Genomic DNA, 24,058 nt, shown 5'->3' with positions numbered 1-24,058 from the left:
GTTCAATTACATTTTCAAGGCAATAAACTTCAACCCTATTTTCACCAGACTGTTTAATTTGTTTTGAATAGTTTCCATAACACTTTCCATTTTTATTTCAGATAAATAAATCTCCCACAGGGGAGGGGAGATGGTGGATTCGAGGAATGAAAATAGAAATTCAACCGTTTGGGGCATCTGTAGCCAAAGCTAAGTGAAAATGCAAGAAAAACTCATTGTAAAATGCTGGTTTAGAACTATAATGATGCATTCTTAAAGGGACAATTTTCTGTAACATAATTCATTTTGGAGGTAGAGAACAAGAAGGGCAGAAAGAGAGAGAGAGTTTTGGTTATTTAATCTTTCTTAGTGCTATAATCAGGATAATCATCTCTGTTTTAAAAAAATAAAATAAAATTAAATTAAATTTAAAAATACCAATTAACCTAGCTCTTAGAGTTGTCTAAAAGCAAAGATTGTGGATTCTCCAATTACTTAAAATTATAAATAGCAAACAATTTCAGCATAGCCTGGTTAGTTTTTCTTTCCACTCATAGAAAACAGGTGCCAATACATTTCTGAGTGATATTCCAACTTCATATGAAACCTATGAAAGTCAGAGTTAACACAACAGAACATAAGTTTTCAACAACAAAACCACCCCCAGCTAGCAAAGGGGAAAGTGAAAAGCAATGCTGAAACTTGGAGGAGGAGGTGCAACGCAGTTCCAAGTTAAAACTCCTTTCTGCCAGATTTCACACCTCAAGGATATGTATTCTGAACAAACATTCAACTTACCATTTGTCTGCAATGATCTTGCCAGCATTTATTTATCTTCTTTAAAAATAAAAGACTATCCAGAGAATCTGTACAGCATGTATTAAGGAAAACTAGCTTGCCACTATCTTTTGAGGCCAGATTCTAGAAATGATCTTTGTCAGCCATTAAGCAAAGCTGCTCCATGGATATTCCAATGTTACTGTGACTGCCCAGGGATAAACCATTAATTGCAGAGCTTCTGCCCAGCAGAGGCTGGCAGCTCTCCAAAAGGCCTCCCAATGTTTTCAAGGAAAAACACTCACTGCTCTTCAGTAATACCATCTAGTGGCTGTACTGTATAACTTTGATACAGATTTAAACAAGAAATCCCACCAGTGTCAAAAACAACCTTGTCACCAACTGAGGTGAGAGGGACAGAAAGGTTTATTTTCTTTGTTTAATGAGTTCACACTGCGCACAACAGGAGTGACCCTAATCTCTTAAAAGCAGTTACAGTTCTAAATAATCCTCCACAAATCCAAATACCGCTCTTTTCACATACAACTCCAGGTCTCCCTAAGTAAACTATAGTTTTCTTCATTACACAACAGATCAAACTGTTATTTATGAGTAACAGAATTCTCATGTGTCGTATGAGTAAATCCAAATGTGGCTTTACCTTCCTCTCCTGCACAGTATCATCTCCAATTCCCTCTGGCCAAATCTGATTAATCTGATCTCATGTCCTTGGGATATAAAGTGGTAGACCTGTAAAATACAAAATTCTCAACTCCCCAAACCACCAGCTCTGTCAGAGGGTGGGGAGAAAGCAAAGTTTTAAAGCACCAGTTTTAAAACATCTCTTCAGAAGATCATCTGAAGTCTGAAAAGGCAGGGATGCAAAAAACAGTTGACTGTACACCGCTTTAAAGCAGACTATAAGATTCGGTTCTCAGAGATCAGTTATGTTTACTGTACTGACTAACGTACTTTATGCATCAAAGTAAATGTAAGGAAAAAATCAGCTGCCATTCAAGAGGGGAACTCACAGTGCTGATTTATGTACCTATGTTTACTTTATATGCTATGTAGAAGCCAGATTCCTTAACTGGGGCTCAAAAAAAAAAAACCCAAACCCCAAAACCACACAACCCAAAACCATGTTAGCTAGATACCAGAGGGGAAAAAAAATTATCATCTTTATGAGTGTAGGCACCTACCTGGTGAATGCAGTGAACCAAGAAACTGACAGTAACAATCCGAAGCACGTTTAAGGCATTCACCTGGAAAGCAGGTTCTTTCTGGGCCCCAGTCCCTTGCTTCTTTCTATCTGAACCTATCGCTCTCTGCTACTAAAATACGTACAGAGACCTGGGAAACACTGCTAGCACCCAAAGTAACCTAGTTATCTGTTCAGTACAGCATCTGCTTGCTAAGGCATTCTCCAGGAATGTGGGGACAGCCAGGTAGGCGTAGACTTTATTTATCCTACTGCCTGAGCAAGTGCAACCCCGAGGCTATTACACAAAAGACGAGTATCGCACAAAGCACAGTCTCAGCATGCAAACCACAACAGGATCCAGAAAACAGGGCTGGCTACACCCAGGTGTCCAGAGAAGATCTACAGGAACTTCTGTGACCAGTTCAGCCAGAAGAAAAGCCTAGCACTGTAACTTCAGAAAACTATGGGGAAATTTACTGTAAAACTTCAGGTTTCAGTGCACCCAAAACAGCCAAGTGATCTCCTGAACCTGAAGCTCTCTCCCAAGAACCTCCCAAGGTACACATAAGATACCTGAAGGACTTGTTGAATGCCTCCGTGGCACGTTGCTGCTGACCAGCAGTTATTATTGGTCACACACGTGTACTTTGTGTTTGAGAATTCTTTTACAGAAGACACTGTTGTTGAAAATTACTGCAGTGAATTTTTTTTTTTTAAACTATTGCTACTGTAAGTATCTCCACTACTTACCTGCCATAAAAATCCGTATCTGCTGTTAAATATCACAGTGCTATTCAAATTTGCTAGAATAGGTGTAAAATTTGCATTCTTATTAAAATAATACGCAAATTGTTATTAGCATGCCACTTATCGGTACACAAAAATTACTCACACAGATGACTAAAGTTGCTTATGCCCGATTTGAAAATACATAAGTGGTCAAAGAACCTCTTTAACATATGGGCAATTACTGGTATAATTTTTACAAAGTGTTGTTCTAAAAAATAGTGATTTCAACTAAGCATTCTAACCATTTCTGTGCACGAGTAAAGGATATTCTCTAAATTGAAGGATTTGTGCTTTCACATGATCTTCACAGACTTGTCGCAGCTGTTTGTACAGTGTAGCAGAGACTTTGTAAGAACAGAGATTTTCAACAGCCTAAAAACAAACAGACAAAAAAGATTATGAATGAGACAAAAAAAACCCTCAAATTTTTGTGCCTGTGTAATCAAGGCCAACAACAAAGAGGAAAAAAAAAAATAATAAATCAGCATTATCTGTCCAAGCTGTGCACAAAAACAAACATCAAAACAAAATTATCCAAACTAAGTAGAATAATTAAGACTTCATGATTCCTTTCTGAGTTTGGTCCCTTCTTATACTGCTAGATTTCATGTACAAACAAGGTCCACTATCACCATCTGGGTCATATTTCAGATGTGCCACTAAACATTACTAAAATTTCCCTCCCTCCAAATACTGCTTAGCAGCTGAACTCTTCCTGTAGCTCCATTTTGTGCATTCTCCAGCGCATGCACACACACACTTTTTTGGAGCGAACACAATCTTTTCATTTCTGAATAACTTTAAGGTAGAGTTTTCAACCACTCTCTCTAAATGGTAATGAATACAGATGCTTTCCTGTCATTTTATTAACTTATTTCTTTCTGAGTATTTCCACTGATTCACACACTCACGCTAAGGTATGTAAACTGGGAGGAGAATTAAAAACCCAACAAAACTCCCACATTAACCATTAAAAAAAGACTTCAACTGATTTACTGGGACCTCATAGGATTTAGTTATTTATCCATAGTTGACTAAGAAGACCGATTCTGCCCCAAAACCAAACATTCTTGAGGTCACTAGATTAATGTAAATTGAGTTGTTATGCAGTTGACCTAGACTACGCTGAGACAGCTCTGGCCGTCTCCAGAAAACTGCTGTTCAGCTATTCAGTAATTATGTCATCTTACAGAAACATCTTTTCCTCATAAGAAACTCAATGAGAATGCCAAAGAGAAAACATACCTTTGCTTGATACCACTGCCTATATTTAGACTTTGTTCCAGGCACACTTTTATTTTAACTTGTGTGCTGTATTTCAATAAATTATTTTATTAATAGACCATAGCATCTGAAATGAATCACAACGAAGCCAGCCAAATGTTCTGTGAGAACTGTAAAGCTTACAGTAAGTATTTTTGGCCATTCAGTGCTTCATACAAAATTATCCAAAGGAGTTGGACATGATTTTCAAAACTAAAAATCCAGCTGTCTTCTCCTTTAACTTCACCTCAACTGCCTTTATGCTACTACAGAGATACCACAGAGAACACTGCCTAAGATTTAAAGAACTATTTCACCTGGGCAACTAAAACTGACCCAAGAATGTTTTCCTTTGCTCCAGAGAATTTCTAGTGTCACATTTTGTTGACCAATTTTCTGATAGCATCAATGATCTTGGACAAAGTTTCAGTATTTTCCCAGTGTTTGGCCTTTACTCAGTTTTGCCCAAATTTTAGCTTTTTTTGGTGTGTCTTATTTCTTTGTAATATGAAACATTATGGTGCTTAATGCCAGCATGTGACTCTGTCAAAGCATTAGTAAATGGTCTTCACACTGTTTCAGTTTAAGACCACTCAAACACATGGGCTAGCAAGTGTATGGGCCCAGAGAGAGGTGAGGGGGAAAGTGGGGCTGCTGCTTTGGGCAACAGTGCTGGCTTAAAGTGTATTTCAAACTGCAGCCGTATCACCCCAGTGCTGCCTCTACTAGCACCTTACTGCATTTTTTGATGGGGGGGGGGGGGGGGGCATTAAATCTAGTAATTTCCTCCTTCTTCAGCTTTCATTTCATTCAGATTTTTTGCTACTTTTCTTTCTGAAGAAATTTGATTTCACTTTTATTCATCTTGCACACAATTATTTTGGAAAAAAGCTACAGTAATTATCACATCTACAAGGATATAAGACAGACAACACTTTTAGACTCTTCACCCACACAAATCTAGTAAAAGTTCTGTTTCAAATCAACCTTTTAGTAGCTTGTTTTGAGCAGTCTTCTGTTTTAACATTTAGCATGCAAATTATTGCTACTTCTTGTATTTCCTCTGTAGGTTCTAACATCCTGAAGAGTTTGTCTTCCAAAACACAGTGAATCTTCTCCCCAGAGACCAGCCCATCAGGTAATTCTACCTCCTGATGTCATTTTATTTAAATGCACATCAACTATGGCTTCCTCAATTTTGACACAACATTAAAGAAGGCAAACAAACAAACAAAACTATCATACAATGCCTATATTAGGTTTTTTATCTGGTTTTAAAACAGGTAAGTAAAATGACATCTGCAACAAACAGTATTCACACATTAATCATGTTGCAGATAGTTTGTTATGTTTCCTAAGACATAGCCCTTCCTATCCATCCATCCAAACAAAAGTCTGGTCAGGACTCTCATAATTTTTCTTCCTTCACCTATTACACTGCCCTAACTCTACGTCCTCCAGGAGGGCTGTGCTGCTCCAGTTCAGGTTATTTAGGACCTTGCTGCAAAGGGAATTTTCTTTTTCCATTATTTTTATCACTCACTCCTCACTTGGCAATTCTTTGCACTGCCCCACTTTCTCTATCCCATCAAGTTTAAGCTACTTCTATCAAAATCTGTGCAATCTACCACCAATCCCAGACATCATTTCTATTTTAGTCGCAAAAAAAATTGGCTGCCACCCTCCCGTGGCTTACTGACTACATCTCTGCCAAGCACCTTCATGCCTGATCCCATGCTGCCTCTAATGCCTGGAAAGGAGTATCCTTCGGGCTCCCCACAAAGTCTTGTCATTGTTCTTCAGTTTTTCCTCAGCCACCGTGCCAAATTAAATAAATAAATCAGAAAGTTCAAAGGCAGCCCACTCACCACACCAAACTCTACTAAGGCCCCTCACTTCCTCTCATAATGTCAGATAAAGCCTCAAAAACAAAAAAACAACCCAAACCCCGACAGTGAGAACTGATGCATACAGAGAAATTTTCCCCTATGGGTGACTCGGTGCTCACCAACAGGCAGTTAAAACGATCTGTAAGCACAGATCAGGTTTCTGATGGATGCTGAACTTCATCTTTTATTCCTTTGGCAGGAGGGTGAGTACTTCTCTCTGCGTAGGCAGGCTGACTGCCACCCCTCACCGTGCAGAAATCTTGCTGATTTGCACCACTGCCTTGCAGATTATTGGACTGTCCTTGGACAGTTTTTACAAATAAGCAGGCAAACAGAAAAAGCAAGAAGCACAGTTCTCTCTTCATAGTTTATCTGAAAACTCTCTCCTCCTCTTCTGCCAAAACTCAAGTCTGTACCCTGGCGATTTCATATCCACGTTACTATAATCTCATTTCTGAGCCTCTGAAAACAAGTTAGGTAACGCTCAAAGCATCTGTAGGTTTTTTTGTGGGTTTTTTATAGCCAGTCATGAAAAAGCAGGATTTTTCAAATGCTGAGTGTAAAACCATAAAACGTATTATGTAACTCAAACTCTGCAAACGTGCAAATATTGAGATGAACAGATCACAGGCAAGTTATCTATTTAAAGGGAATAAATTATATTAAGTCAATATCCATTTACATAATCAGCCATTTTAGACCCATATATCGTATACCCTAACTAATCACAGAGACAAGTATAGTCAGCTTTCAAATTCATCCTGATTTTCTTGAGTGTGGACCCAATACGGACTGCTGGCTTTCTCCTCCCTCACAGTCTTTGCTTTACAGACAACATCAAACCTACCTCAACCGAACATTTAGAAATTTTTAGATGAGCATAATAACGACTTAAGTCCCAATTTGGCAATGAGATCCACATCTGCAGATCAAACACCTGCACCCACAGAAAATTCTTAATTAAGTTAAGCTATGCAGCAGAACTTAGTACATCAGTACGTTTCTCTAAGATGATCATTGTAAAAAAATTACTATTTCAGTTAAATACCTCAAAGCACATAAATATAGAACTAAACCATATATAAATGGAGAAAGAAAGAAATGGCTCATAACTATTTCTCTCTTTTACCCTTCCTAGTTCCCTCTCCAGTAGCCCAGATGTTCCAGAAACACTTTTTCACCATTTTAATTAAAAAATTAAGATCCTGATTGTTAAAAAAAATGTAACAGTAATCTAAAACACAGGTAAACTGACAGTTTGTTGCCTGCTCAATCAAGATTCTTTTTTAATTCCCCAAATGGTATTGATGCTGAAGTCTAATTGTTATTATCGAATAACAATGATTTCAACATTACTATTCACAAGAGCACGTACAAAAGAGAAATCATCATAAAATATGTATCTGCATAACCCAGCGAGAGCAACATCCCATTTTCAGCATCTTGAGTAGGCACTGTTATGAAGAGACCAAGACTTAAATCTAAGCCCTGCCCAGACACAGCTTTCTGTGTCTCCCAACATAAACTGCTTTTTCATGGGCCCAGATCCTGGTAGCTCCCCAAGGAACTGATATATAAAACTGCAAACTGACTAGAAACAGAGTATGGAGTAAACAGTGCAGAAAACATAAGCTTTTAAAGAACCAAAACGCATTATGTTAAATGTGTAGCTCTGTGAAAGTCCCAAAGCAGTTAATCTTCCTTCTGTTAAACTGAAAAAACCCCTATACACCTTACCTGGTAGAGCTCTTCAAGGTTGTATTTAATAGAAATGCTACTCTGTATTGCTCCCACTGCTTCGTGAAGTTTTTGCCAGGTGTCCTGAGTATAATTATCTGGTAATTTGGGTCTTTCTGCGAAGGAAGATACAGGTAGTTGAAAACTAGCCGCCCAATGGGAGCCTGTACCAATCCTTCTCAAGGACCATGTTGTGCTTGATCGTTTGAGTTTGGCACAAGGAGGGGGTTACCAACTCCACCCAAGGCGAGGAAACCTTTGCACGGTGCATTTGGGGCCGGGGCGCGGACCCTGCCCGGCCGGGGCACAGCCGGCACCGCCATCCCGCCGGCGGCCCCGGGGCCGCTCCAGCCGCGGGGCTCTTCTGTTTTACCCCCGCGTTACTCTCAGCGAGGTAACCCTCGCCTCGCTTTAATTAGTTGTGACACTAAGGTGGCTTTCTGCCCGCTTCCTGCAGGGCGCAAGCCGGCGCCGCGCTGCTCCTCCCGCCGCCCCCACGCACGGAGCCCCACGCGTGTCCGCGTAAGCCCTTAAACCGCCATGGTGACGGCTGCGGGGAGGGTTATCAGCCCGGTCGCAGCGTCCCCTCGCCCAGATAAGGCAGCGGGGCGGGTGACAGCGGCGGGCCCCCCCCCCCCCCCACCGCCCCGGCCCGGCCGCTGGCTGCGGGGAAGGGGCGGGGAGCGGCCGGGCCCGCCGTAAACAAAGGTCGGGACGGGGCCGGGCGGCGGGGCAGGGCGCACCTGCCGGGGCAGAGGGCCCGGCCCGGCCCGCACCCACCTCTGAAGTTCTTGATCACGAGTTTCTTGGAGGAGGCGGTCGCGCCTCCCCCACCTCCTCCTCCTCCTCCTCCCCCGGCGCGGGTGGCGGCGGCCAGCGAGGCGGGCTTGGTGAGCCCGTTGGTATGCCCCACCAAGGCCGACAAGTGCGGCTTCTTCTGGGGCTCGTCCGCCATCTCCGCCCCGGGCGCCGTGTCCGGCCGGGGCAAGGCGCTGGGCTGGGCTGGGCCGGGGCCGGTTGGTCCCCGCCTCCGCTCCCCTCCTCCTCCTCCTCCTCCTCCGCCACTCAGCCACCCTCCCCCACCGCGCCGGCCTCCCGGCTCTGGCCGCTGGTGGCTGCCAAGTGCTGCCGGGCTGGGAGTCACCGACAGCCGCCCGCCTCCGCCCTCCCCGGCGCGCCCACGGGTCTGACCCCGTGTGGGTCTGGGTCTGTGCCCGGGTCTGGGCCGCCCTCGGGGGTGAGGGCAGCGCCAGCCCCGCTCACAAGATGGCTTCCAGCGCCCGCCGGCGGCCGGGGCAGCCCCCCGCGGAGCCAAGCGGGCGGCGGCAGCGGCTCCCCGCCGTCGCCTCGCAGACCCTCGGTTCCCTCTGCTTCGCACAGGGGTACCCGGAGCGAAGTGGCACGGCGCCAAGAGGCGGCCGGAGCGGAAGCCGAGAAGCAGCCGCGTTTCCCACCCTGACCTCGGTGTCCCACCCCCAAGAGCCACCAGCTCCGAGGGGCCGCCCGCGTCCCGCTTACCGGCAACCCCCAACCCAGCCCGGGCACAGCCTGCCGGGGGCACGGAGTGCGCCCTTGCTCTGTGCGCCTCACGTTCGTGCCCCCAGGAGTAATGCTGTCAAAAGTCGAGTGCTTGAGTTCACCCTTCGGGCACGAGTTCTCAGAGACCCCCCCCACCCACCCAGCGCTCCCCAAGAGCGCAGCGGCGGCCGGTAGGGAGGGGAGCCGGGCAGTGGAGCCCGGGCGCCCTCCCGGGGAAGCGGCGCGGGGCCCCTCCGACCGGGGCCTACGGAGGTTACCGCCCGCCTCCCCGGCGGGACGAGGGGCGAGCAGAAACGGCCGCTCCCGCGAAGCCGCTACGGGCTGGAACCGCCACCGCCCACCCACGGCGAACGTGCGGCATGCCCCAGCGCACGAGGTTTATCGCTGACGCACGTCCTTGGCCCCGCCCATCGCGCTTTCCCATTGGCTACCGGGGCAAAGACACGCCTCCCGGGCGCAGCGGTGGGCGGGGAAGAGGCGTGGCAACGGCTATGGCGGGGGGAAGCGGCGGGAGTCCGGGTGGGGTCACGTGATTCCTCGGGTCGTTCCCACCGCCCCTAGGAGTGTGGGGCGCGCGCGCGTCCCGGTAGGCAGCTGGCTCGCGCCCCGTGCCTTGCCGGGTACCGGAAGTGCGGCGGAAGTTGCCGGAAGCGCGGTACTGACTGCCGGAAGTGCCGCGCCAGTGGCTTGAGGGTGGGTTTGCGATTAGGGGCAGGGCCGCCCGGGACCTCCGGGGCCGAGGGTGAGGGGCGAAGGGGTCTCCGGGGGTTGGGAAGGGGAGCGGGCGGGTGCCCCTGTGCACAGCCGTGTGCGAACGGGGCCGCGGCCCGCCACCGCGTTCCCGCCTCTCCCGCCGTCTGCCCTCCGCTCCCGGCACCCGCCGGCTTCCGGGGCGTCCCGTCCTCCTCGGGGCCTTCGTACCGGGGCGTCCCCTCCTTTTCCCGCGGCAGGCACCGTGCGGCTGTGCCCCGCTCTGCCTCCCCCGCCGCTGCTCCCCGGTGCCCGCAGGCTGGCGGCGGCTGCCCGCCGGCCAGAGGTTCCGGAAGGTCGTCCCGCGTTTCCTCGGAGGCTCGGCGTGAGGTGCCGTTTCGTTGCTGTTCTCTTCAAGTCCTATTCGTTTTGCAGGATGTGACACAACTGCTTTTCTCTGGGGACTCCTGCCTCTTCTGCTGGTGTTTTAATGGCGCACATCACCATAAATCAGTATTTGCAGCAAGTAAGCGAGAGTTCTTTTTATTTACGGGCACTGTTAGAGTAGGCGGGTGTAGTTTTCTTTGTTGTGAATATCTTACCTTGTTTTAAGAAATAAATCAACCTATAATATGTGGTGTGGGAAAGAAATATCATTTTTAAGTCTGTATTAAGTATACTGCCTGTGTGCCCCAGATGCATACCTGGAATTTGTGAAAAGTGTGATGGTTACTGGTATAACGGGTAGTGAAGTAATTTATCCACAGGAACTGACGTGGTGGGATTATGTGTGTGTGCGATAACAGATGCAGCTCAGGGATTCAAGAAGTACAGAAATGCGGAGACACTGTGTATGGCATGGAGGATGGAGAGACAGGAGTAGGGACACAAGGATACCAGCGGGACTGAACCCTCAGCGTCAAGCTTTTAGTGTGACCGCTCTTACAGCTTCTTTCTCAATCACCATATTTTCATCATTTTTATCATCTTGCTCATTTCAGTCAAGATCAGTCAACTCAAAAGAGAGTAATTGTTTGGTTTTTAGTCTCAAAAATGGAGCAGCTGAGATCTCTCAGGACAGTGATCCGCTCTGAAACGTCAGCATCTTGTCCATTTGACAGTCCATTTAACATTTAATGAGAAAAAAAAATGCTTCCAAAACACAGAATTTGCTCTCATTTACTTGGAAAAAAAAAATCCCCACCAATTGCTGAAAGAGATTGCCTCCCTTGCTACTGTAGTCTGTGATTTTTCCCATTTGGTATGAGATTTCCATACAGCAAAAAGACTATTATGTTACTTTTTTTTTCCTATTGGGACATAAAAATATGACAAATAAAGCACAAGCAGTGGTAAAGGAACTCTTAAGAAGTTATATCTAAAACTACTTCCACAACTGAAGATATTTCCAGCTCGTTGTCTCCATAAGCTGCTCAGACAGCTATTTTTTATGAGGAGTTATCTTTAGCAGGAAACAGAATTAAACCATTCTCCCACAGCATGTAACTTTTACAGTCTTGACAGGTTTCAAAAGAATTCTGTGCAGTCTAATATCAAACTGTTATAGTTTAATATCAGACGCTGCCTTTGGAATGGCAGCTATGTGTTTAATCTACCTGTCTTCATTTTTGAGCGTTACTCAAAGACTGTTTATGCCTTCACATGTATGTTTGATGCCCATGAGTTCAGCTGGAATTTTAAAAAGCTTAACCAAATCTGGCTCACAACTGCTGTTTTACAATGCTAAACCCACGGAAGTTGTTTGGGGATTCTCTGGTTTGCTCTTTTCCTACATGTAAGGAAAAAACCACAAGAGTGTTCACTCTACGTTCTCCCTGATACCTCTTTGAAAAACAGGTGTATTGAAAGTGCAATATTGATTCATTTGTTTTTAAACCTTTAAAAACTCACACGTGAGTTGGTGTTGATATGGATGAACAGTGGTAGCAAGAAGGTGGCTTCTGTGGTCGTGTGATATGTTGTATGGCTGTGGCTGGAGTTTATTCCGTAATGGGGCTGTTTTCTTTGGTAGGTACAAGAAGCCATTGACAGCAGAGATGGACAGTTTTGTGCAGAATTGGTATCATTTAAACATCCACATGTTGCAAACCCAAGGCTGCAGGTGGGAATCTGGTTTTGACCTTTCTTTCGGTTTTCCTAGCTCTCTGTGTGGGTTCCTTTCCATTACAGCTAAACCTCAGAAATGTGTTTCACAGGCCAGAGCAGGATTGCCTTGTAGGTTTGTTTCCCTTATCCTTGTAAGAAGATATTGGATATTATTAGATATTTCCTTTTTTTTTTTTTTTCTCTTTTTTATGGTCCTGGTTGGCTTTTTGTGTTCCACTTTGAATTATTTTCTGGATAGCTATGGTCTTGAAAGTCCCTTCTGGCCAGGTCTACATTAGTTAGTGGCACAGTGGGAGTGATTATCAAGAGAAGAACAGTGCATAGGAAGGGTCCAATGTTTCATCTGGAGTAGAGTTAATTTCTTTCCCAGTAGCTGGTACGATGCTTTGTTTAGGATAAGAATAATGTTGACAACAGACTGATGTTTTAGTTGTTGCTGAGCAGTGTTTACACTAAGTTAAGGACTTCCCAGCTTCTCACTGCACCCCACCGGCGAGCAGGCTGGGGAGGCTTTTAGTTCAGGCTAGCTCTAATCAGGTTCTGGAAACAGAATGCACACTAGCAATTCATTACACTGGGTGTGGTTATTAATATATCCTAAGGTTCTGACAGCTTGTAAGGGCATGTAGGCATAAAACTGCCGTGACAACACAGCCTTATGACGGCCTGTTTCTGGTGCATTGCATGTTCCTTTAATATTTCATTGATTTATTCTATGCTTAGCTTCCGTCTCCGGAGGAGAAATGCCAACAAGTTTTGGAACCACCATATGATGAAATGTTTGCAGCCCACTTAAGGTAAAGATGGACCAGGAATGTAAAGTCAGTTGCAAGGCATCCAGCAGGGATGGGGAAGGATATCCTTAAGTCATCTTAGTTATTTTAAAGGGCTTACATCTGAAAACCTTGTATTTATTACTCTTATAAATAATGCAAGAACTGCAGGAAATAAAGATCTTCTCTGTCTTCTCCACGTAAAGTTTGCAGGCAGTCATCTGCTTAGAGCCGTTGGCACAGCTTTGCTTTCAGTGCTTGTTTCCTTTGCTCTGCATACTAGCTACACAAGAATTTAGAGTGAAATAAGTAAGGGAAATAAATATTTTTAAGAGGGAATTTTAGTCATAAAAGTACTCTTAAGACAGCTTTAGGACCTAAGTAGTTCTCTGAGGCTTTTATTTTAAAAAAAACCTGCATTAACAGTCTTTAGTTCGCTTTCAGCAAACTTTTTTCCAATAGTTTTTTTTAATCTGTGCTAATCTTGGTGACAGTTTCAATGAGAATTAGCATATTACAGTTGATACTGTACATATTATAGAAGCAAATCCCTGTTCATCTCTCAGATCAGTTTTCTACAATTGTCAAGCTTAGTCTTGTATTAAAATACTTGTGCCATTTTGTTAGGAACATTTCTAATCATATTTCCGTGTCTCTTAAATAAACTGTAAAGCTCTATGCTTGTTAACAGGCAAAGAAATATTTGTCTTACGTATGTGATATTTTCTGATGCGCTAATGCACCTCTTGTTTGACAGGTGTACTTACGCTGTTGGAAACCATGACTTTATAGAAGCATACAAATGCCAAACAGTTATCGTCCAATATCCTTTTCCATATTGTTTTCAGATTAACGATATGTCTTCTTGTAGGATGAGTTATCTTTACCCCTTTTCAAATCCAATAGAGTGTGGTCCGCTTCAGCTATTTAGGTTCTTAAGCAAGGAAATCCAGATACACTCTTCTTTCAGCTTTCTGCAGGACTAAGAAGGAATCTGTCATTTGGCTCTAAAATAGAAAATTAATTTCTCACAGGGTATAAGAGACCCTGAAATCGTTAATATGCCTCCCAGTTTGTACTTGGCTAGAGGGGAAGGTACTCATTAAGCAAGCTGCTGTCTTATCTCTAAGTGGCCAGTGTTTCTTACTGCTACTGCCACACCAAGGGGTGCGTGGCTGTGCTCATCTTCTTCCCTACTGTGTCTTTGCGTCCTGACTCCTCATGTTTGCTGCTTTTTTGGTTTCTACCCTTTCGTGTAGTAATACATGGTACCATTCAACTGCTGGTTTTTACATCTATGCTTCACGTCATAGCATTTTAAATTCTCCTAAATACAATACATCTTTCCTGCGAGCATTTCAGGCACATAAAGAAGAAAACTGGTGAGTACATCAGAGAGAGCTTCTAGAAACCAAACGCTTATCTTTCCCTAGTGTAATACCATAGTAGTCAAACTAAAATTATGCCTATAGTTATTATTTATCCCCAGTGATACTTGAATGCGGCCTAATTGGTTTTGCTGCGTGGTTGAGGTTTTAGGTCCAAAAGTGTGAAAACTAAACACCTGAGTTTAGTTATGTAGAATGCTCCGTAAGTAAACAGGTGAAGAATTTGTTCAAGGTGAGATGGTGTTTTATTAAAGCCGCAGTAAAAAAGGTTTCAGAATTAATTCTTCCTCCAGTGTAGGATTTCTGAAATGCTGAGATCTTAAAGACCTTTCCTTTTAAAACGTGCATCCTTCTTTATTTAAATATTAATGCATACTTTTCTAGTTTCATGACCAACTAGCATGAAAAAAAATGCTTGTTTCTCATGTTGTACTTACTGCACGATTTGCACATACTGAGTATACTATGTTTTACTTTTCCAGGGCTTTACCTATTATGTATGCTGTAGCCCTCGATCTTCGAATTTTTGCTAACAATGTAAGTAGATCTGATTAATGGCCTCATTACTTTTATCTGTTAGGAGTTTCCATGGTAGAAATATTTTGGACTTTATTACATAGCCTAATTCTGCTCATTACTATTTAGCTCATTGTTTAGGGTTATGTTGACACACTAAATTCATCCAGTCCTATTGAAAAATGAGGTTGCTCAGTCTGCCCACCTCCCGTTTGCAGCTTGAGCTAGAGCGGTTCTGAGGACCTGCATGCATCTCACAGCAGTTGCTTAGAGCACATGAAGTCTTTAAGTGCTGTCTTTATAGAGTAGCATGGTGGCACAACTCAGTATTTCCATGTGTTATCCTTGGGATTTGCTGGAGATCTTTATAAGGGTGGAGATATCCCAGACAACTGAGCTAATCTAACCACTCATCACATCTGAAGAGGGAAGTTTCTGCCTCCTTTCCCCTCTTCCAACTGTGTGTACTGCTTTTGATGCTCATTGGAGCCCCTGCTGAGCCCATACAACTGCTGACAAGCAAAAACCCCACAAATTTACATTATTTTTCTCAGGCTAGTGAAATGAAGTAGCTTGTATAGGGACCTATTGAGAACTGGTAGGCCAAGGTAAGTGGCAGGGTCATGATCTTGCTCCTAGTCACTTTACGTGAAGAGGTGCTCAAGTTAGGTTAGATTTTGAGAATATCCAGTATTTTCAGTGTTCCCTCAGCACTTTCTTCTGCCCACCCACCCACAAAACAACACATTTGGCATGCTTGCACAGAGGGTATTCTTTGTGTGTGTGTGTGTGTGCCTGCTCTGTAATTCTCAGTCTGAAAGAGGCAGATTCATATATCTGAGATGCACGAGAAAGGGGAAAGTGGGATCAGTCATGCTGGAAGTGTTTGAACTCTGTCTTCTAACCTTGGTATATTCAAAGGATGTGGATATAGAGAAGATTCTGCAGCAAAGGATGCATTTCCATTTCTTTTCCTTAAAACTGTTCCAGATAGTGACAATGCACGTGTTACAATAAAATTTTTTAGAAAGCACATAGTAAATATCTACTTGCTGGTTTCCCCCCACTCTTTGTTGTTTAAGATCTGCATTAATCTTTCCCATGTGTTGGCAACTCATTTTTTTTTCTCTTGCTGCTGTAACATATGTTTTCCATTTCTTCTGAAGGTCCCAGGTCTTAGCAGTGTGTGTTACTAGTAGAAAATGTTCAACATGGTTTAGAGATAAAACCTAGCCTTTGTGGCTGTGGAGAGAAACTTAATTGTAAATTCTAAAACTCAGACTCCATAACTGGGGAATCATTTTATTTGCTTTTGTTCAACAGACTTTTTTTTTGCCAGGTTCTAGGTCTTTCAAGACTTGAGTTGAAGTGTTAATGCTCCAATTCAACTAGATCTTAGGAAGAAGTTCCTCAGTACGAGGATGTTGAGACACTGGAACACGTTGCCCAGAGAGGCTGTGGCTGCCCCCTCCCTGGAGGTGTTCAAGGCCAGGTTGGATGAGGCCTTAAGCAACCTGGTCTAGTTGAAAGGTGCCCCTGCCCTTGGCATGGGGGGTTGGATTAGATGATCTCTAGGGTCCCTTCCAACCTAAGCCATTCTATGATCCTGAATTTAGGTTTCTGAGAGTTGCATTAAGCTTAGGGATGCTAAAGGTAATAGCAGTCGGTGCTATTTTCAAAGGGCTGTCCTCCTGTCCATTAGGTTTGGTACATGTTCAGGAGCCTCACTGTGTGTTTTCTTTTACTCTGTGAGCTAGACTGCCTTCTAGAGTTGGGGGATAGCAGGCATGACAAATCTATTGCTATAATACTTTACAAAATGCTGTATTAAGGAACTAAACTTTACAACCCAGCAAAGCAGGATATAGAATTGCATGTTTTTCTTGCTGTGTAATGATAGGCAGATCAACAGCTGGTGAAGAAAGGGAAGAGCAAAGTTGGTGACATGTTGGAAAAAGCAGCCGAACTGCTGATGAGCTGTTTTCGAGTGTGTGCCAGTGACACGTAAGTGAAAGATCCTCTTTAGAACTTGCACTGTTAAATTGTTAAGAACTTAATGAACTTTACATAAGATTCTCCCACTTAGTAAGACTGTATCTGGTTAAGAATGAACACTTCCGAGGCTCCTTCCCTCTCATTTATAGTCTTTTCTTTCTTGGCTAGTAGCTACAGCTGGCGAGGCCTCCCTTCAGGTTTAACATTCCCAGCAGATGTTGGGAGGGCCTGATTATGTCCCTGTTTCTCAGGAAAGATCATTAATGCTTTTGTGCCCTGTTCAGTTGTCAAGTTTTCCATCTAATCATAATGAAGCAAAGAGGTGACTCTTTGGTTTCCAGTCTTAGCAATTTTAATACTTCTGGAGTGAAGAAAATGGTTTTTTTTCCCCACCACCTTTCTTTCACCTTGAATATCATAAGCAACTGCTATACTAGTGTATGTGTTACCTGCAGATTGGAGTGAGGACCCTGATGCAGATGAATGATATCTTGCATGGCTTCTTTTCATTATGTTGAGAAGAAATTAGCAGAGCTGTTTAAATTTGAGTAACACATGTTCTGTTTTGATAGTTGCTGGTGTGGTTTAAGACAAGGAGTTTGGCCTTGACTTTTATTTTCAGACACCTATTTTTACCCTAAAAATCCATAAAATATCTATGGAGGGAATTTAGCATAAGGACGAAGTCGTAATTTTCTTACAATGTTCAGTACTAGTAGGTATTTTTTCTTTTTTTTTCTTTTCTTATGACAGTCGAGCAGGCATTGAAGATTCCAAAAAGTGGGGCATGTTGTTTCTCGTGAATCAGCTGTTTAAAATTTATTTTAAGGTAGGGTTCAAGTCTGGTAAGCTGTGTTTTGTTATTTCAAATTCTAAGTCAAACCCACCCTTTTTTATATGATACTATCTATCTACACTCTCTGAGTAAAATGCAATTTTTTTTTTTTTAACAGATCAACAAGCTCCATCTATGTAAGCCCTTAATTAGAGCAATTGACAGCTCAAATCTGAAGGACGAATACAGTATGGCGCAGCGAGTTACGTACAGATATTATGTTGGACGCAAAGCCATGTTTGACAGTGACTTTAAGCAAGGTACCGTGTGCCAGTAAGGCAGGTTTAAAGCCTTGCTTTCTGCTTGGTGTGAGATCTGGCTGATGTGTGTGCGTGGCTCGAAATGTGTGTAGAAGGTGCAGTTGTGTTTGCATTGATTGAAGGAAAAGTCATGCTGAAAGATCCAAGACCTGCAGCTGAGTCAGATCAGAGATGAGATTACTACAACTAGAATGCATATGCCCAGTTGTAAAATATTTATGAATATCGGTGAAGTTCTTTGTAGTTGTATGCATTATGTGCATGCATAATGAAATGTATGAGCATCCAAAAGAATAGGTTTGTAAAAGGTTTTACAAAGGAGGCTTTGCGGCTTTCTTGTCCTATTCAAGTTGCCCTATGCCGTGAAGGAAATCTTCAGCAAACTGTACTGTAGAATTAGTTTCTCAGTGCATTGATTTTGGAAGGTGTAGAAACTGCGTTTCTGAGATTTCTAATAGATTCACAAATATAAATGCTTCTAGAGCTGACGTGTACAACTTTCATCGCTAACTGAAGCCCCTGACCAAAACCTCTTCTGGAGCTGGTTTTGTTGTTCCAAACAGCGTCTTCTGCCTGTCAGGCAGGTTGTTTTTCTCTCTTGGTGAAAACTGATGAGAGATTTTCGTGTTATGGTGTGTGATCTCACTGGCACATTTCTGCAGCTCAGCAGATGTGTGCATCGTGTGCAGCGTACATCCACCAAAGATCCTAATCTGTTAATATAGAAAATAGGGTTCTGTTTCATCAGCGCTTCTTGAGATTCTCCCCTCCTGTGATAGTAGCACAATAATATTACTGAAACGAGCTGAAAATTTCAGTACTGATTGTAACTGTTACTCTGACATATAGACCTTGGATTTTCTGAAGGAGGACTTATTTTTCTGGTAATACTTTGTATTTTGTGTGAATCTCCAATAATTCTTACAGCATTTTTGTTAATGTGTTTTGATTGGTGTGATTCTTTTTTGTATAATTTCAAACATCATGTGTTCAAGCTGGAGATGGACATTGAGCACAGAATTTGGGTGACGGTTTTGATCCATTTTTCTTGTTGACTCCTGTTACTAGCACTTTTATTTGTGTTTGCAGCTGAAGAGTATCTGTCATTTGCCTTTGAGCACTGTCACCGCTCAAGCCAGAAGAACAAAAGAATGATTTTGATCTACCTGCTGCCAGTAAAAATGTTGTTGGTGAGTAGGTCTCTTCTAAATAATTTTTTGGAGGCAGATGACCAAACTGATGCTCAGTATTGTTTTTCCCTTCTTGGAATTCCGAGGCTTTCTGTGCCTGACCCCCCATGAGAGAGTCAGCACATGCACACTTTGTTGTTGTGTTAGGACAAAAATGTTGTATTGTCGTTTATAGCAACACAGGAAAGGAGGGAGGAAAACAAACAAACAAAAAACCAAACAAACAAAACCCCCAAAAAACCTGAACAAAAACCTCACCCTCCTTCCCCCTTACCTTCCTCCCATCCCTCCTAAAGATGCAATCTGAGGTTATTTCTGTAATAAAGGTAACTTTGAGTTCTTTGGAGAAGCACGTAGCAGTGTTACTTACCTCACATAGCAGAGTGCCCCTCTGGTGATCAGCTGCACAGGTGGGCCGGGGCATGTGTGGCTTCACTCGTACAAAGCTGTCTGTTTGTTTCACCTGGCGAAGGGGAGGAGGATGTGAAGACAGTTGAGGGGGGTTTGCCACAGGAGAGAAAGGATTCCTGTCTTTGGGGTTTCTGTTTGAACCTTGTGCCTTTGCCCATTTGAGGCATGTCAGAAGGGTCATGAGGTAGAGTGTTTTGGTTTTGAACAAATCAATGAAGACTGGTTACTGTTTGATCATTTCATCTTTCTGTTAAAAGAATTAAGGAGACCTCTGCTTCTTGTTCCTGTCCTTTCCCATGTGCTGTGCTAGCATTTGTGTATCCCTGAGTTAGTGGGGTTATGCTAACCGTTAATTCAGTGTAACTGAGGGGGCAAGAGCTAGATTTTGTTCCTGGCCCTGTTACCAAAGTTACCCATCGAGAATGTTGTCATCACCCGCTCCTGTGAGCTGCCATCTTCCGCCTTCGTCCCAGCCTGTTTACAACCGTCCTCCCTTTTCCATTCAGTGCTCCCTTTCCAGTCCCTTGCAGTGTCAAGTGGGTAAAGGGGAGGCATAGTGGGTGTGATAATTGGCTTCTGGGTTTCATTTTTTATTTATTGACTTTCTGACTGGTGGTTTTCAGATCAGTCAGCGGTAGGGGTGACAAGGGAAAACAGTCTTCCTAAAAATGTTGTCCCAGTCCTCACTGGGTGCCCTAAACTGGTGGGTTCATTAGTGCCTAGAATTCCTGTGGCTTTTCTGTAGCTGTTCTAGTTCACAAGAGGCACTAGAGAAACTAGATAAAGGTCATCATTTTTACAGTTGCTTTTTTTTTTTTCAATCAGAGCCCAAACATTAACACTAACCTTAAACTGTACTAAAATAGCTTGGATGGGTTTTTTATTCCTAGCAGCTCTCAGTAAACATGCAACATGCTCTCAGCTAATCCTTCAACAGCATAGCATGATGGTAACTAAATTTAAAGTCTGACCCAAGTCAGTGTGTAATCTGACCTCTCTGCTGTGCAGGGGGAGAAAACCAAAGTTCCTTTTTGATAGCATGGGTGGTTCAGTCTTACCTGATCTATCAATGAGAATGAATTTTGTTTCTTTAGATTTAAACTTTCTCTCTTTTTTTTGTTTTATTTTGGTTTTTTGAGAGAACGTTTTTATTTCTCCATGGAGGCGTAGTGAAGAAAAAGTCTGGTACAGGCTGAGCTAGCACTTGACAGTGCTGAAGCACTGCTTGTATTATTAGTAATGCTTGGGATTCCCGTGGTTCTTCTGTTGGCAGATGAGGTCATACTGCCATGACAGAAAATTTGGATCTGCCTAGGCCTCGTGTCACAGTATCTTGATTTTACATGTTTGATAACTGTTCCTCAACATTAAGAAATATTTAAGACTCTAAACCGTGGTAAATAGGTAGTTAAAGCCATGGTAAATAGGTAGTTAAAACCATGATAAATAGGTAGTTATTGTGACTTGAGCTACAAGGTGTCTGCCAGGGGCAATGGGATTGTCTTACAAATAGTTTTATTCACCTCTTATTCTGTAGCAAAAAAACTCCAGAAGTGGTTAAACATTTCTCTTTTTCTCTAAGAAAATTTTGGATAGCTTACTAGATTACACTTAAAATGCATTTTGACTTTACCCTGGAAAACTTGGAAACTGTTTATCTTTCAGGGCCATATGCCAACAGTTCAGCTCTTAAAAAAGTATGACCTTATGCAGTTTGCTGAAGTAACAAAGGCTGTGAGGTATGGTGATTGTTTTATTGTATTGTGTGTTAGTTGAAAAAGTACTAAGTAAAAAGATATTTATTTGGGATGATTGAGGAAGGCAGGGGAGGTATATTCGTAGAACCATAGAATGATTAAGGTTGGAAAAGACTTTTAAGATCATAAATTCCAACCGTCAGACAATTTCTTTTCTCGTTTGGGTGACACCTCATGTTTTCATTTCTTCGTCCTTGCAGTGAAGGCAATCTCCTCCTACTAAATGATGCTCTGACAAAGCACGAGACCTTCTTTATTAGATGTGGAATCTTTCTTATCCTTGAGAAGCTGAAAATCATCACCTACAGAAATCTTTTTAAGAAAGTGTAAGCATAACAAAACCTATATTTTTGCAAAAGCAGATTTAATATGGTCTTACCTAGGGCTGAGATAGAAACGTGGATGTTCCTTAATCCTCTCTGAGAGCTGAGTTCCTGTTAAAGTGAATTTATTGTGGAAAGGCCATTTTTCTAAGAACCAGAGTTTTTAAATAACTGTTTCTCAATAACAGATCTTTTTTCCTGTTGTTTCTTTCAGATATTTACTACTCAAAACCCATCAGTTATCTCTAGATGCCTTTCTGTTTGCCCTGAAATTCATGCAAGTGGATGATGTTGATATTGATGAAGTCCAGTGCATTTTAGCTAACCTTATATATATGGTATGTGCTGAGCACTTGTCTGGTCCTTCCAGACTTCAGACAGCAAAAAATATTAGGCAGAGAGTAAAAGTTTGTTACAAAAAACCGTATCAGTAATCCCAGGTTTTCTTGTGTCAAAAAGTTGAATCACTTGTGCCCAAAGTGAAATGTTTTCATTTGCCTTGAGGGCTTCCTCTAGTACCTGCCTCTTTTGCAGGAATCAGTTAAAACTGAAGTGGAATTTTACCTTACAAATCCAGTACTGACATTTCTATATATGCATAAATACTGATTTAAAAATACAAAAATTATAACTGGGACCAAAAGGGATTTGTTCTTCTGTGTTTGAAGTGGGAGACGACATTCTAACAAGAAAAAAAAAAACAACACCCGAAAACCAGATTTCTTTGGTTTTGTTTCACATACTGTCTTTTACTCTAAGTGGATCTCAACTACTTGTGAACAGGCAAAGGCTTGAAATCTAGAGATTTCTAATAAATGGGTGGTTTTGGAGCAACATTGCAGTGTCAGCAAGAAAACGAACCACTTCTCCATTTCGGAAGTGGATTATTTGGTGTGGTCTAGGAGTCGCAGAGGGTGCGATTAGGTCATGGGAAGATTTCTTTCAGTGTTACAACAGTATGTCTGAAAAGGAAGTACTGTGTCATTTAGTTTATTAGGTATGGAATAGTGGTTAATTAAAATCCTCATTTTCAAGTGAGCAAGGGTAAATTTAGAAACGCTTCTGCAGAGCCCCGTCCCCTCAAGGCAATGCGAGCAGCCCAGCAGGGGGCCCTGGCGACGGCGCCGTTAGCGGTTGTGGCTCTGACATCCTGCTTGCTCTGCGAGGTGACCCGCTTAGGTAAATTGGATCCTTATGGATCTTAAGTACGGTAGTGACCGAGCACACAGAGCTCTGCTTGATGGAGTCTGAAGGCAGCTGAGGCTGTAGGCGTTGTGTTACCAGCTCCCAGTGCTAACGCTGTCTTTTTCTTCTGCCAGGGTCACATTAAAGGCTATATATCTCATCAGCATCAAAAGCTTGTGGTCAGTAAGCAGAACCCATTTCCTCCGCTGTCAACAGTGTGTTGAGTATTGCCTCTTACCCACGCAAGTACGTTTCAGATACTCGGCTTGCCCTGCCCAGTGGAGCTGCTCCCAATCACCGCAAGAACACTGTAAATGACCTGGTTCATGTCCAGGCCTGGAATACCAGGAACTGTTTGTGGCTCCTTTCCCAGAATGACCAAGGCTGCCAGTGTTACAAAGTGCTTTGGAATGAAACGCTAACTTTTCGATGATAGTTTCCGCAGGCTTTCTAGATCATTCAAACTTTCATGAGGAAATCAAGCAAAGCATTCCAAATTCCTTCCAGACTACTTAGCAGCTTTTATAAAGTATTTTGTGTTACTATTTCTGCATCTATCTTTCAGAGAGGAGAAGTATCACCCTTTGTTACTTGTGTTAATCCAGTCTTCAGAATGGAAACGATGTTTTCTTTCATGGTTTCCAATTTATTAAGTCTCTTCAATAATCTTGCTGGTATTAAACACTCTCTTCAGGCTTTCTCTAAAAACTGGAGAAGTGCTTGACACCAAAAGCTTTACTGTGTCAGTGATACTTACGGGTTCAAGTAAATGTGGGATTTTTGTCTGTAGGTGCCCACAGATGGGTCTGGGGTTTTTTAATGCTGGTGATATTTTGTTTTGGTTTTGTTACGATGAACAAAAGTTTATCTGAGTAACTTATCCATACTCCGTTTTATTCTGCTTCTGGGGAGAACACTGCCATTGGATCCATTATTTTATGTGTTGCTGCCTTGGGGGTTTTTGTTTGTTTGTTTGTTTGGGGGTGGTACAGTATAGCTTTGTCCACAGCGATGGGAAGGCAGTTTTGGGTTTTTTAAATTATTGTTGAAGGAAATAAAACATTTTCCCCCCCTGTTTGAGAGTTGGGTTGTATTTTACCCACTAACTGATGTGGACATGATTGGTAAGGGAAAACACAGGTACCGTGTATGAGAGGAAGCATTTTTTTAGTGTGATGAGAGTGTCAAGTCCTACATCAACCTAGGCATGTAAAGGCTTGGAGTTCCCCTGGTCTTCATAAGTTTTACTTGTATGGATGCTGAAATAAGAATATGAATTTGCTGAAGCAAACCTCAGAGTAACAAGAATTAGAAAGACTCATTTCCTTCTAGCAACAGTTAAATTCCCAGAAAAACATCAACGCTTTCTGGGTTTTAGGATGAACAGTTCTAGGAAACTTAAAGTTCAGTCAGTTTTGAGTAAAATAACTA

At 42.8% G+C, this 24,058-nt stretch overlaps 2 protein-coding genes across 5 annotated transcripts in view; one reads left to right on the top strand and one right to left on the bottom strand.

The window, feature by feature from the left end:
- The window catches only part of CUL4A (cullin 4A), a 39,891-nt gene extending 31,283 nt beyond the window's left edge, over nucleotides 1-8,608 (bottom strand). The window contains exons 1-4 of one of the 2 annotated variants that reach the window (XM_086476860.1): nucleotides 8,419-8,608; nucleotides 7,639-7,754; nucleotides 3,018-3,121; nucleotides 778-847 (exon numbers count right to left, since the gene is read on the bottom strand). In XM_086476860.1, coding sequence (XP_086332986.1) covers nucleotides 778-847; nucleotides 3,018-3,121; nucleotides 7,639-7,754; nucleotides 8,419-8,593 — 465 coding nt within the window. In that variant the 5' untranslated portion in view covers nucleotides 8,594-8,608. Of the gene's footprint in view, nucleotides 1-777; nucleotides 848-1,417; nucleotides 1,463-3,017; nucleotides 3,122-7,638; nucleotides 7,755-8,418 lie in introns of those variants that run through there. The other variant, XM_086476852.1, reaches the window with a different exon arrangement.
- Nucleotides 8,609-9,806: 1,198 nt separating this feature from the next.
- Nucleotides 9,807-23,702, top strand: PCID2 (PCI domain containing 2). Of its 3 annotated transcripts, XM_086476826.1 has the most exons (15): nucleotides 9,807-9,870; nucleotides 10,303-10,393; nucleotides 11,900-11,989; nucleotides 12,718-12,791; nucleotides 13,525-13,590; nucleotides 14,108-14,149; nucleotides 14,638-14,692; nucleotides 16,572-16,675; nucleotides 17,420-17,495; nucleotides 17,620-17,761; nucleotides 18,851-18,951; nucleotides 21,028-21,101; nucleotides 21,320-21,445; nucleotides 21,657-21,780; nucleotides 22,762-23,702. In XM_086476826.1, exons 2-15 carry the CDS (start codon nucleotides 10,358-10,360, stop codon nucleotides 22,849-22,851), a joined length of 1,200 nt encoding a protein of 399 aa, XP_086332952.1. In that variant the 5' UTR covers nucleotides 9,807-9,870; nucleotides 10,303-10,357; the 3' UTR covers nucleotides 22,852-23,702. The 3 variants fall into 3 exon arrangements, with proteins under 3 accessions (XP_086332952.1, XP_086332960.1, XP_086332969.1); XM_086476834.1 differs by lacking the exons at nucleotides 9,807-9,870; nucleotides 10,303-10,393; nucleotides 11,900-11,989; ... (2 more) ...; nucleotides 14,108-14,149; nucleotides 14,638-14,692 and adding an exon at nucleotides 15,925-16,163; XM_086476843.1 differs by lacking the exons at nucleotides 9,807-9,870; nucleotides 10,303-10,393; nucleotides 11,900-11,989; ... (2 more) ...; nucleotides 14,108-14,149; nucleotides 14,638-14,692 and adding an exon at nucleotides 16,180-16,201.
- Nucleotides 23,703-24,058: the final 356 nt, after the last annotated feature.

Source organism: Leptosomus discolor, chromosome 1 (assembly GCF_034619465.1).
Source record: "Leptosomus discolor isolate bLepDis1 chromosome 1, bLepDis1.hap2, whole genome shotgun sequence".
NCBI classification, from domain to species: Eukaryota; Metazoa; Chordata; class Aves; order Leptosomiformes; family Leptosomidae; genus Leptosomus; species Leptosomus discolor.
The sequence above is the reverse complement of the archived record's forward strand: the minus strand, read 5'-3'. Positions and strand labels throughout refer to the sequence as shown.

Coding starts and splice junctions, on each gene's coding strand:
- PCID2 (XM_086476826.1), top strand. CDS start 10,358: ATGGCGCACATCACCATAAATCAGTATTTGCAGCAA. Junction 13,591..14,107: donor TGCCAAACAGTTATCGTCCA/ATATCCTTTTCC, acceptor TAAATACAATAC/ATCTTTCCTGCGAGCATTTC. Junction 21,446..21,656: donor AGAAATCTTTTTAAGAAAGT/GTAAGCATAACA, acceptor TGTTTCTTTCAG/ATATTTACTACTCAAAACCC.